Source organism: Necator americanus, chromosome II (assembly GCF_031761385.1).
Source record: "Necator americanus strain Aroian chromosome II, whole genome shotgun sequence".
Lineage (NCBI taxonomy): Eukaryota > Metazoa > Nematoda > Chromadorea > Rhabditida > Ancylostomatidae > Necator > Necator americanus.
The window spans coordinates 343,574-357,699 of NC_087372.1; the positions used below are offsets into that span (position 1 = coordinate 343,574).

The following is a 14,126-nucleotide window of genomic DNA, read 5'->3' on the forward strand; positions in this document are numbered from 1 at the left end:
GTAAACTGCAAAGTCAAAGTCAAATTAGTGATTTATTCGGACTTCTACTTCCTGGACTTACTTTGTGGCGAGGATTCCGAACATTATCTCCAGAGGTACGCTTTTTTTGCTATTATTATCCTTTGTCACTGTGAAAGAGTATCTGGAATCTGAATTTTTCCCTTCATTTGTTTAGTACTCTAAGAATCAGGTTTCTAGAAATCTTTCAGTACTTTTATTTCAATATACTACCAGAACAATAGTCAATAATTGAGATTTCGACAAAAAAAGAAATGGAATAACAGTCTCTTCAAGCTCTTAGTTGTTCTTTTTGGAGTCCCTATGTCTTTTTTTTTCTCATTCACGAATTTGGAAATTACCATATTGACGGGATTCAGTCCCAAATTCGTCTTTATTCTCTTCTAATAATCTTAGCTCTTCCATGTAGTAAAACAACAACATTCACACCACCGCTAAAACTCCTATCCGTCTCCTCAATATTCTGCAAAGGGTGCCTCATTTCTCACACTGCGCCAGAGATCCTCGGCGATTCTACCAGACCGAACCGAACTCATTCTTTCGGGAGTACTTCGCGGCATACATTGTTTGACTACAGATTGTAGTGTGTAGTGTTGTCGTGTCGCTTATTGACATAGATCAAAAATCGACACAATTCACACGGGAGCTGTTGACTTTTCGGCTGCGCAGCGCTAGGAGATGATTATGCAGTTATAGTCATCACTTTCGGGGATCACAAGCGGGTCCCTTCGGCTCTCCCCACGTGAAGATTATAGCAGGGTCCTGCGGAGACTGCATTCATTCTCTTACGAGATACATGCGAATCCGTTTGTTCATTCCTCACACGAGACTTTCTTATCAACCTAACATCTACGGTAATTGTTCTTGTTTGCCATTGCCAGTTTCTTTTAGCACAAAATTAATCGAAATAATTATGTGGATAGAAACAGCTTGCGTGACTGCACCGAGCTTCATTTCGTTTTGCCCGAGTGTGACACAAATCAGCTTAAAGTCGTTGGGACAAAATCATATTTTAACAGACAATAAATCCAGGAAAGGACAACTGCAAGAAAGGTCACGAAAACTCTCAAACTTCCGCACAGCACAAATCGTCCCTGTCACCTCAGCCATAAGTCAAGATACAGCTAAACGGTATACATCGTTTATGCTATACGGTGAAGTAGTAATTCCAAAACGCTGCAATGGAATACCTAGAGAACCTTGAGGATTCAGGAAGCTCTCTAAGAAAAGGATTAAAAGGAAAGCATAATTCTCATCACTGAGTGATTTCTTCAACTCTTTCCACTCTCTCAGAGACAGGCACAGCTATTTTTATGTGGATTTTGGAACAAATGTCGAATGAGATTCAAAATACGAGAATGACTGGTCTCAAGCTCAAGAAGCTCAAGCACATGAATTCGGGTGGCAGAGCTCAAATATGCTTAAAGGCATCACCCCACGAATCTGAGGTGGTGCAGATTTCAGGTGGAGTATTCGTATACGGGATGGGAGACTACGGAGAGGGAGGTGATTCCGTCCATTTCTTGCTAATTGCCGTAAAAAACGGCCCGGAAGATGCGGCGCCGCACAAGACTGGCGCGCTCCAATCGAACCTCTTGTACAAAATGGTGCGCCAAAACGAATGAAGCCGTATCTTCCGGGCCGTTTTTTACGGAAATTAGGAAGAAATGGACGGAATCACCCCCTTCTCCGTAGTCTCCCATTTCGTATACGAATACTCCACCTGAAATCAGCACCACCTCAGATTCGTGGGGTGATGCCTTTAAATGTGTAGTGGAAACAACGCTGTAGAGCTAGGGTACAATCACTAGTATTCGAATTGTTATTGGGAAAATTCAAGTATTCGTACAATTGGTGGTCGAGTGTTGGAGTGTTCCGGGAATCGAATATTTTCTGAACATTCATTAATCGAATATTTTATTATCTCTTCATCCATTCCTTCCGTCTTAAATTTAAACACAGCCTCTTAAGCATGCATCGTACATATGAGTTAGAATTTTTTTTTAAATATGATATAACCAATCCGAACGTTCGGCTAAAGCCAGGCTTCAGACTTTCTTCGGTACTCGCTTCGCTCACCTCCACTGATCAATGAAAATTAATAGTATTGGCATTTTCAAAAAAATTTTCAAAAGGCATTTAAAACTTAAATTCAGTGTTTTTAACAGCGCTTTCTTCTTTTTTTAAACAAACTCAGGCAAACGATTCTATAGTTTTCTTTCTAAACGCGTCAATTCTACATTTGAAGAATGTTCAAGCTTCACTTTCAAACACTCCTTCGATACCATTGTAGACACGATTTGAAAGCATTAGTCAAAGTATGGGTTTCCCTCTTGTTTTTGCCCAACAGTTATCGCATAATGATCTTTTAACATAAATTGACGTGAACGGCATATTCGTGGTGACAAAGATGACACTCCACATCAGATGTTGTGAACTGTTGGCTACTATTTCAGCAGCCGTTTGCATGCGTAAGGGAGAAACGCAGCACGTGCAGTGGTTATGGCTATGAAACCGCTCACAACGTTATATTTACATTTCTCCAAATTCACATGAATTAATCGCACGACACCACTGCACCACGGCACACCAGTTCCACGTCCTTGGACCCGTGTCGCACCAATCCGACGCCGTGGAGCCGTCCCACCCCTTTTTATAGCTTTTTGGCGTCGGCGCACCAATTCGACCTGTCTCTCCCTCCCTCTGTTTGGAATTTCGTGAAACGCAAACAAACACACACGTACTAAACGCATTATTATATGTCATGATAATATTGTATTTGTTATATGAATGAGGTCGTGTATAAATTTCGAAAAGAGATGAGCAACGAACGGTTTTATACGAGAACCAATTCTTCTATGTCGCTAAGTCAACCAAAAAAAGCAGGATTAAGAAATTTGTTAGTCGCAAAGACTCAACACTGTAGAAATTCATTCAATACTCGACGAAATGGAGAATGCAACATATTCTTGCACATTCTACATCCTTACTATTTCTTGGTTATATGAGAGCTAACTTTACAACTGTTTATTTATGCGTAACTTTATCCGCTATGTGTTAGTGTTGAAATAAACGGTCCTCTGGTGGGTTGATCTCTTTCCACTGAACGACAGGTCCAAGTTGACGTTACATGATCGCGTAAGACTTTATTGATTATGTTAGAGGTAGATTTTCGCCTTCTTTTCTTAGAGGACTACCTGAAAAATGGATAGGATAATAGAATGATATAATAACGCTTTTCCAAATGCTAATAGAAATATTGAGCGCCATTTGTGATCACACAAACAACCTGTTAGTTCCTTTTCCAACGGAGACGAGATCAAAAGTTACAGTAATAGTCTGTCTGGCCACATTTTGCTATGGACGTTGCCAAAACGTTTCCTTTTTTGAACTCAGCAATGTGGATTTTCTCTAAGACAAGAAAGTTATTCCGTACAGGTCACAAAGAAGCTGTTAGCGAGTGATTGTATCTATTATGTATGTGTTATTTATTAAATTTATTATAATTCATTGTTCTTTATTTGATCGTATTATGGCAAGTTCGGGAAAATTTTCAATTTTTTTACATAGTCTAACATTGAACTCGATTTTTCTCCTCCATTCTTTCTATTATTTTTGTTCACAAAGAATTCATACCTTTTATACGAAGCATCCATTTAATCTTTTGCTTGAGGCATCCTCACTGCAAAATCTCGACTTTTTAAAGAGAATTAATTATCTGAAACGAACGATACACAACGAATAGCTGCTGGTGACAAGTGCATTAGGGAGATTTTGGGAAGTCCGAAGATTTTATGACGAAAGTGTGGCCGCAGTTCTTCAATCGTAATCGATACGAAGATAATATTTCATACTCCAAAACTACCTTCTTAAGGAAGTTGTTCAATTCATGGGAATTCATTCTCACCTATTTAATAGTGCCCGTGTATTTGAATGAAATTGAGTGTCCCCAGAAATTCATTAAAAAGCGAAGTTTTCAAATGTTTGTGCTGCTGACGTCCGCTTTCTTGATATCTTGGGTTTTTCTCCTTTCTCTCCGAGAAAAATAACCACTGCAACCAGCTGCACACGATGCACCTGGAGCAAGGCACAAGGAGAAGCGGGTAGATGTAGCAGGCCGAGAAAGAAAAGTGAATACGTCAACTATATCGTAATGCACTAATCATCATGCAAAATTTTGAAATTTCCGTTCATCTCACACATACGCTTTCTGCGCATATGTACATAGCTTAACTATAATTTTGGTAGCATTGCTCTAACGTAAAACGGAAGGAAAAAGTCATGTTGTTGTTTAGTACAAAGTAGGTAAATATTTCGTACGATTTTCGGTCTTCACAAAGTATTTTGGACGCTCTACTGCTGAACTTTGCAGTCCCAACACATTTCAGTGGTTTTACCAGATGATGGCGACTGTGGCGAACTTTCTCACACATTTTATTTTCAGAGGAACTCTCAACTTTCATTGATTTGTCCCAAAAATAGCTAAAGTTCCCATTTTACCACAGAAAATTTATGTTTTAGCTCGCCTGATCACAAACCTGAAGGGTATTGGATTCATTCTGCTTCATTTATTTATTAATCTTTCTTGTAATTTGTTCCTACAAATTACAAACTGTCCCCTTCTGTCCATACTAGAGATGATGTCCACTGTGGTAGATTTATTGATTGGATTTGAAATCAGTGTTGGTGGTGCAGGATCCATTGGATCCTCAACGTCTCTAACCGTGTCGCCCTTTTTGATATCTTGCCTGAAGAACCTACTAGGCTAGTTTCGGATTCTGGTAATCTGAAGATGCGGAAACTTGGAAACTAGTTACCAAGGTGGGAGTAACTATTTTCACTAGTAACTAATGGAAACGCTTCGATGAGCCAATCATAAAAATTCTAAATCTAGCCTTTCTCCTTTTGTTGTTATTTATTTAGGTGGAACCTTTCTATCACCTATTCTAATGAAAATTATCACTAGTACTGCAGTACTAAGAGGGCGTAATTTTCACCTCGCGACTAGCAAAAATAGAATCGATCAATATCTCGCTTTTCGTTTCCCCATTGATCAGTTGAATTCTAGTGTTTATCAATCAGTTCGTTAGTCTCTAAAAAACATTCATTTGAGTGAAAAGGAAATACATCGTAGGCAGAAATATCTTCAATAGAAACGCGAAAAGAGTTAAACGCTCTTCAAAAAGGGACCGGTTCATGACAGATGATCACATATAATCAACAAACAATCAATAGATACAACATATCAAAGAATTTCGGTTAATAAACAACCTGAATTATGATATGAACTTATGGGATACGTCAATTCAAACAAAGCAATAAATAATTGGGAATACGACCGATGAATCATCACAGGGTAACGGGACACACGGTGATCCACCTCGGAAAGAGCTCTCTTTAAAGCTGCACAAAATACAAAAGCGCCTAAAGAAAGCTATTGTTCAAGCAGTTGCGATAGGACGCCACACTGCTCTGGCGCCTCCATTAAATCATTTTCTTCCATGTCTTTTACATCATTTAGATCGGATGCGTTCTGCGCGGCGACAGTTTTTCGCCGTGAACTGGCGCCGGGAAAGCACACCTCCAACAACGCCCTGTACTCCTCGCGTAGTTCTCGTCTGCAACTTTCCTATCAGCAACAATACGAACACTTTTAAAGGCATCACCCTGCGAATCTGAGGTGGTGCAGATTTCAGGTGGAGTATTCGTATGCGGGATGGGAGACTATGTGGAGGGGGATGATTCCGTCCATTTCTTCCTAATTGCCGTAAAAAACGGCCCGGAAGGTGCGCCGCCGCACAAGGCTGGCACGCTCCAGTCGAACTCCCTGTAGAAAATAGTGCGCCAAAACACTTGAAGCCGTATCTTCCGGGCCGTTTTTTACGGCAATTAGGAAGAAATGGACGGAATCACCCCCCTCTCCATAGTCTCCCATCCCCTATACAAATACTTCACCTGAAATCCGCACCACCTCAGATTGGAACAATATAGAGTTTGGGTTGCAGATTACAAGTATGGACATCACCACAGTCAATTTCTCTCCTTTTAATCGTCCTAAAACACAACGTGGGAAACGAACTTAGTTCCTATGAAGTCCGTTGAAAAGTACCACTTGTGCACGCACCGCGTCCACGAGCGAGCGGTCCAAAATCAACAAAATCTCCTCAGCAGCTCATTCAAGTGAATCCAACGAATAGGCGGGTGTGAGAAACCGGCGCGGTGCGTTGTAAGGTGCCTCATTGGAAAAATAATAATGGAAGGCCATTTCCCACGTTGCTTTCCGGGACAATCAGAGGAATTAAGTTAGATGGTCATGTACTATAAACCCGAGCTCCGTACTGTCCCAAAGAAACATCAACACTGTCATTTTCATGATATGCTGGCTTTGATCTTCCAACGTTTCCGGGATAACATTCCACCTTACCCATGGTCCAAAGGTTCCACATGCCCAATCTTCGGATGCGCCTCTCTCACATGTGCGTAGGCAAGATAGCGTCGGGAGAAAGAGGCTCGGCAGACCGGACAGCTAGAACAAACTGGGCACGATCTTAGCTAAGTCAGTGGATTTGTCATCCAATAAGCTTACCAGTACTGCTTTTTTGAAGCGTGCAATCGTGCATGTCGTGATAAATGGTTGACTAGGTTTGCATATTGTCCTTGTCTGGTGATTGCCTTCTTGCATAGCTAGAAACGATAACGCAATCCTACACGGTTAATTCCAGACACAAACTTTATCGTGAGAATAACCTCTACTCTTCCATATCCAAACTTAGCACATTTTGGAACCAACAATAAGGTTACTTCTCTACACAAGTTATCTAAACTCAAAGGTGCTCGCTAACTCATTTGATTTTTATGCTAAATTTGACGCAGACAGACAGACGACTTCTACCTTTGCAATCTTTTCCTTTGTTCTCCTGTTTTGTTCTATTACGCCTTATTAGGAGTCAGAATTGTTTAACCTATCATAGGCTGTTAAATCGGCTCAGCTCTACTCTCATATGCTATGATGTAAGGTTAGATTGAACGACGTTCTGCAGCAACAAATATGTTCCCATCTGATTTGCAGCGCATTCATTTCATCCGCTAATTATAGCTTTGTATCGCTAGTGTCATTAGATCCATCAAATATCATCATACACATCCACAAAAGTTAGTAGACTCTCGCATTGTTTCTAAAATCACAAAATGCTTTTCTGTTATTAGCTAAGTGCTGTCGAAATCGCTTACATGTTTTTTTTATTGCTGTTGTATGCATTCGCTTTCGGTCATCAGCGAATATGGGCTTAGCTCTCTTTGACATTTATGACTTTTCTTAATTAAAAATATTGAGCAATTTCTTCTCTTGAACAATTTTAATCTTTGCGAATCCTTTTACAAAGGCCGCCTTTAATGATATTTATTGTTTAGCTTTATGGGAATTTTCTTCCTTTCAGAAACTGTGGTTGAAGATAGTGATTCCTTAACAAATGGTCACTGCTACTTTTCCTTGATTAAGAGATTTAAAAAAAAAACCTTTAAAAAAATTATCACTATCAAAACTTCCAAAGCAATCCACCCCCTCACACACTCCTCTAACAATCGTCAGAAGACCTGAATCACACATATCTGATATAGTTAACAGAGAAGTAGGAATTTTGTGTTTAATAGTTGTTGCATCATTAGGAAATTGTGTACTTCTTCTCGTTGTGTTCTGGATCAACTACTAATATTATTACACGCAAACGGCTGGCCATCCTTCCAGTATAGACTCACCTGGCATTGAAACGTCTCCAGACCAAGCATTTCAATACGAGCTTTGCGCTTAGAGTGGGGCACATTGTGTTCTTTTGTTTCTCTTTCAAAGCTCCCTTGATCCAGTCCAGAGTCCTTAAATTGAAAGCATCCACAACAGCTCGTTTTTTAATAGTGGACTACATGCACTACTTACGGTATTGCTGGTATTTGCATGTCCTAAGAGCTCCAGCGCTGAAGTTATGATAAAATGACTGCTTTCGCCATTGGATGGCTGTTCCGTTGAGGGAGCGCTAGTCCGCTAAACAATTCCGATCACTTCATACATACAGAGAAAGTGATCCTGATTGTCTGCAGTGACGAACTGCAGCGATACTAACGTCTACAAACTCCGATGGCTCCTCTTTGACCTCAGCTGGCTCAACCGGTGGCAGCGGGATCACTTTCATGTTTAGATGTGATGTTTCTCGGTGAGGTACTTCTACAGGGCTGACTTCACCGTTGGGTACTGCATCAGGTGATGGTGGCCGTGTCACGATATCAGTTTGCTGCAACATTGATGTCGTCTTCGGCACCTCTGGTTTACACTCTGGTACGATAAAAGTCGGTGTAGTTGGAGAAACCTAAAATTCTAAAAACAGTTAGTACTTTTGAAAGGTCCGAAATTGATGGACACTTACACTTTTGAAGTGTTCTACATTACTGAAGCGTTGTCCGGCGGATCGTTCACACGTTGGGCAAAGATGTTCAACTTTCTCAGCGACACTTACAGCTGTATGGCCGTGCGCGAACTAGAAAACACTAAAAAATCGTTTTGTAAGGAATTATGGACAAAAAAGTAAACATTTTACAGAAGTCGTGCACGCTCATAATTCCATGGAAATAAAGATGTCTAAATGGTTTGATAAAGAGAAAAAAAGGAAGAAAAGTCGTCAAATCCATTCGAGACTTCTTGATTAATTTTCGGTTATAATTTAAACTTTCAAAAAAAGGTAAATATCGTGATATACAATACCATAAACTGCTTAGCCTGTGTGTTTATTTGTTCGTTTGTTTGCCCGTGCGTCATGAAATTCCAAAAAGAGAAGGAAACGGGTCGAACGGCGTCAAATTGGTGCGCCGCCGCCAGAAAGATATAAAATGCGTTGAGGCCGCTCCCACGGCGTCGGATTGGTGCGCCGGCGCAACTAGGCTATAAAATGGGGTGTGTTAAGTCCCACGGCGTCGGATTGGTGCGCCGGCGTCGTAAAGCGGCGGTAAAATGGAGTGACATGGGTTCAATGGCGTGGAATTGGTGTGTCGTGGTGCAGTAGTATCGCCCAATAACTTTGTGTGCATGTCGCAAAAGACAAATGAGACATTACAACTGTTTCATAGTCGTGATCACCGCTCACGTCGCGTATCACCTGTGTGTTTTCTCGGCGCGTTTATTTCCTGGCAGCCCGCACTTCGAGTAATGCTTTCAAATTGTGTTCAAAAGGAGAAAGCGTTGTTGGAAAAACACAATTCTAATTTTACCGAAAATGCCACTACTATTAATTTTCATTGACCAGTGAAGGCGAGCAAAGCGAACACCACAGAAAGTCTGAAGTCCGGCTTTAGCCGGACGTTCAGACTGATTACTTCATAACGCATCTGTTAATTCTGAGCAGCACACATAAAAACTTGGGAAAATCTCCCAGTAAACAGATTCTAATTACTTGATCAAATAATAACTTAGTAAGTAATAAGCTCGTTTAAATAACTGCTGTGTGGGTGCGACTAAGGAGTATAGAAATGAACCAATATTCTTGACTTGTCTAATATTCGCCAAAAATCATTTACCTGTGGTTTCGTTATGTGGGTAGAAAAGCCAAAAAAATCGAAATCGGGTAATACACCCTCGTTACACTTTGTTCTAGAATCTTCTTACTTTTTCTACTACCTAATTTTTATTATTTAGTAGGTTTCATTCGAGTAAAATGAAAAGTATGAAAGAGTATATCCCCGCATTCTATCCAAATACTATCCAAATATAGGATGGAAAAATCGAACTAATTTTGAAAGAAATATTTGGAGGCTTGTTCTTGTGTATTATGTATGCCCTCTTTGTTTTGCAAGCCGCATAACGCTTACTTGCCAATATAGTGTGTAAGCTATGATCACATTTAGTCTGAATGAAATTTCTTTCTCAGTTCATCTCATGAGAATTCACAAGGTCCATATTCCTCCTGTTAGTTTTATTTTTTTTAAAGGCAGCTAAACCCGAAAATATCAGCTGAGCACCAAGTAATACCCTAATAAAAAAAACCAAGAGAAACAGCATCTTTTCAATTTTTCCTTATGGTCCGTCGTAAACCCAGGAAATTCGATTCTATTCCGTGTGCTTAGTCCGTATAAATTCTAATTATTAGATGATTTGTAGGCTTACCAGTAATTGAACCACGTCGGTTAATCTGGATCCATCTTTGAGGTTCAGTAATACGTACATACCTGAAAATGTACATTTTTCAAATTTTTGTTCCACATTTCCAAATTCCCACGTTTCCTTTGGCGATTCCACGACTATATTCATGTTAGCAGCCCTACATACATAGTTGTTATAGCTAAACAAATGTATGTTTTGTTCTCGTACAAGAAGGAAATTTCAGAAGTAGCAAAGGTTTTTCTTCTTCTCGCGAACAAGTGGTGAGTGAATGTGAGGCAGAGAATGGTTCGCAAATAAATTAGAAGCATGGATTACGCATGATTAGCTGAAAATAATGAGAGAGCGGATGAAAAAGAAAAAACAAACAAAAGCGACTACATATCAAGTTTTAGTTAACTTGCATAAGTTCTTAAGAAATGTTTCATCTTATTTTGAGCTATTTGTTCCAACTGCTGCTGGAAGGTAGGCGAACACGGCAGAATAATGAAGCTTTAGAGAGAAATTTTGTTCTACCTACTAAGAGGACATCTCACAATTCGTAGACCACGGTAAAAAAAATAGTTTAAAAATTCCCAAACGAAGTTAATTATGTACACGTTAATTTTCCAGAGCTTATAATTAATTACTCTTAAATGATATGAAAATCAACTAAATCTAATCGGTAAGATCCAGTCCATGAAGCCTTTTTAGTTCAATAAGAAACCATATCAAACGTGGTTTTTCATTGCGAATCGAGTTCAGCTTCCTTTTGCCCACAGCTTGCGATTTTTTATCGGTAATGAAGTTTGTTTTTGGAGTGTGGAAACACGCAAACACCCTTTAGGGACGCTTTAATATCATTAGCTACCTCATGTTACTACTTAAAAGATGGGATTTGTATGAGGATCAGCAAGTTAATTGACTCTAGCTTCCTATTCATCTCCCAATTTCTTACTGTTCGACTTCTGCGATCTCCAGCTCGTGCAAAATATTCGAGATACACGAACTAGGAGTAGTTGCCCTCAATTATTTCGGTGTGAACCTCTACAGGAAGATTATTATAGATTTACCTAGATGTTTAGTCTTTATTCACAGTATGTATGTAACCCCTACCTTTATACATACTAAATATTTCATTGCATTAACCTCGGCTCTTTTTAGCCCCTACATAACACCGAAAAACAGTAAGAGTTGTTTTTCATTGCTAGAACTCATCAAAGTCCATCGAACAATCCTGAAGACTTGGAAGGATAGATTGTGAATCAGCAAACTAAATGATTTGACACACCAGTACTGGTCCAGAACTCCTCTCACACAACTATTGACCAATCTACGGGGGAAGTTGGTTAAAACGAAAGTCTTGAATAATTCATAGTTAAGAACCTTTGTCATTAAAAAAACAAATCACTGCCTAAAAGAAGAGGTCATTCATGAGTACACGTATCAGCAGAAGAAATCGGCAGAGCGCTACGCCTATTATCTGCAATGGTTTCATATTGTAGATCGAACTGTAGCGAAATAAGATGAAAACGATTGCTTTAGCATAGTGCGCAGGCTCGACCTCCTTGAATCTTGGCGTGTTGAATACGAAGCTTTTATTGATTTGGTTGAGCTACAGCCAAAATTAAAATTTTCCAAGACGGCTTCGATTTTTCCAAGCCCCGACGAGGGCGATAACACCGAAATGTTAGCTACAAATAAAGATCAATATCAATCTTAGCTACAACTCTAGCAAATCAATAAAAAGATCATTCCAGAGATCTTGTCGTAAAAAATAATGCAACAACATTTAAGAAATAATAACTTACATTAATTGTTGAGTTTTAATTATGAGGTTTAGATGCACTCTGACTGGGATATGTTTGTCTATGAAAACAACTACTTCAATACTAACTGATATGTTGCAAAATGCGTGAATTTAATAGTAAACTAAGTCTTCTGAAAGTTGCACCGATTCGCTTTCCTGTTCTCTTTTGATTAATTCATTTTTCTACATCAATGGCGTAAACGGGTCCCCGGCAGGTGGACTGACGCTTCTGACTCCTTGATTTGTTCTTTTTTTTCTCTCGCTGACATCTTTACAAATTCTGCCTACTACTAGACAATCTCACCCTAACGGTGTATTTAATCCGAGAAATGTTTAGATCAAAATGCCTTTCTTGGAGAAAAATGTACTTTACAAAGCTAGGTTTAGAGGTACTTTTATGGTGGTCTTTATTACTCTTCATTATTTATTCTGGGTGTAGGTCTTCTTTTTCATTCATAAAACTCTGTTTCACACCCATAAATTCCCACAAATTTGATGCTGGCAACTTTTTGAAGGACAGAATATTGGAGAGTTCCCAAGAGCTTCATCTTTCATGCCGATATATTCTTTAAGAAAATTAACTCGTTGCGATCATGTAAGTTTCTCGAAGCCTGTTCATTTCGGGAGAGAATCTAAAGATATTAAGTCAGACGTAGAGAATATATATGAATAAGTCAATAAAAAAAGGAGCTAGCAAACAACCAGAGGTTTGTTGGCCTTAAGATGAGAAAAATGGCACCCAGACGAGGGGTGCGCGTCAGGTGCCCGAGCTAATTGGGTGCAACCGACAAGACAGGACAAGACTAGTTGAGACAAGTTATGGCACGAAGTTTGACCAGTGATCCAGGAACTCCGGAGTGCAATAAAACAAGTGACCAGAGAACAGTTTGAAGCCAAACCTTTACTCGTACGACAGCAAAGAAATATATTGTATACATATCCTATAAATGCATCTCATATGTAGTCTTCTCCGCAAAAAAGCGGGACATGTCCTGGCGGTCCTCGTTAGTACTGATTGTGGTGAGACAACCACTATAAGAGATACCAATTCTTTGAAATCCGCCATTGCGTCATTAATCCTTCGTCGGCGGATTCGGTCTCTCGCACGCATTTTTGAAGCATTCATACACATATTTATATGTATTTATGCGAGCAAAGTTTGAAATGTGTCAGTTGGTTTCTGTTATCTTGTCTTAACTTGTCTTGTCTTGTCGGCTTTAATGGCGGGAAGGATTTAATTCAAGTATCTTAAACGTAAGAACACAATTGAGGAGCAGTACGTGAATACAGAAGGGAATGAGCAAATTCTTCCCGCGCTGCAGAAAAAAGAGATGGATGAGAGAAAACCAAAGCTTTTTATTTGTAGACAGAACTCGCAATTTTGAGGTTTAAAAAAAAGACCAGCTCCAGCTACGGTAAACCTTACTGTATAATTAATAATATAATAATTACGCTATAGCAGATGAGAAAAATGAACTGGATCTGGACAAATGAAAAACTCCAGATTAACTTCGGTGCGATTATTTGCTATCTGCATAAGCATAACTATGTCAGAAAAGAAATTTCAAGTATTAAAGTATTAGATTTTAAGTATTCAAGTATTAAACCTCCGAAGAGCAGTGTTTAGGACCTTCTAAAGTCTTAGCAGTTCTAATAAGTACGGAGAGGTGATGTTGTAATCCCTGCATAAGCACCGTAAGACTATGAAAAAATTGTTGATCTGTTCTGCATATTGGACCTATAGCGCTAAGAAACTCCAGAAATATCATTCGAGACCTATAAATTTTGAAGTGAAAAAAGAGCGGTGGACCATTAGAATGACGTGAATCATGTTGTCATTATTCCATCTCTCCAGAATGTTTAGACGATCAAAAACCTGACCGCAAAGGAAGTAGACGGAGTGAAGAAAGAAAGATAAGAAGTATCGAAAAAAAAAAACGATAGTGGAAGGACTTGTGAGTAGTGTACCCCAACCATCGAGTACAGAATAAAAGGGTGTTGGGCAGCCATATGAAAATGTGAGCGTGTGCAGGGCGTGCGGGCCGGTTTGGTGCAATCGATCGCGCCAACCGCCCGCCCGCCGACGGCGCCAACGCCGCCATTCACCCGCCCACCCAACGATCTCGCAGCACCACATAACTCCTAGCCAGTGTAGAGAGCGCAGTCCCAGAACTTCCCATG

At 39.7% G+C, this 14,126-nt stretch overlaps 1 protein-coding gene across 1 annotated transcript; it reads right to left on the bottom strand.

Annotated features, from left to right (window-relative positions):
* Positions 1 to 5,452: 5,452 nt before the first annotated feature.
* RB195_016445 (uncharacterized protein) lies at positions 5,453 to 10,222 on the bottom strand (the record flags this gene model as incomplete). The annotated part of the gene is made up of 8 exons (XM_064182988.1): positions 5,453 to 5,636; positions 6,443 to 6,544; positions 6,605 to 6,702; positions 7,774 to 7,887; positions 7,949 to 8,053; positions 8,133 to 8,375; positions 8,433 to 8,543; positions 10,163 to 10,222. The coding sequence occupies 8 exons, from the start codon at positions 10,220 to 10,222 to the stop codon at positions 5,453 to 5,455; spliced, it is 1,017 nt and encodes a 338-aa protein (XP_064038869.1).
* Between the last annotated feature and the right edge of the window lie 3,904 nt (positions 10,223 to 14,126).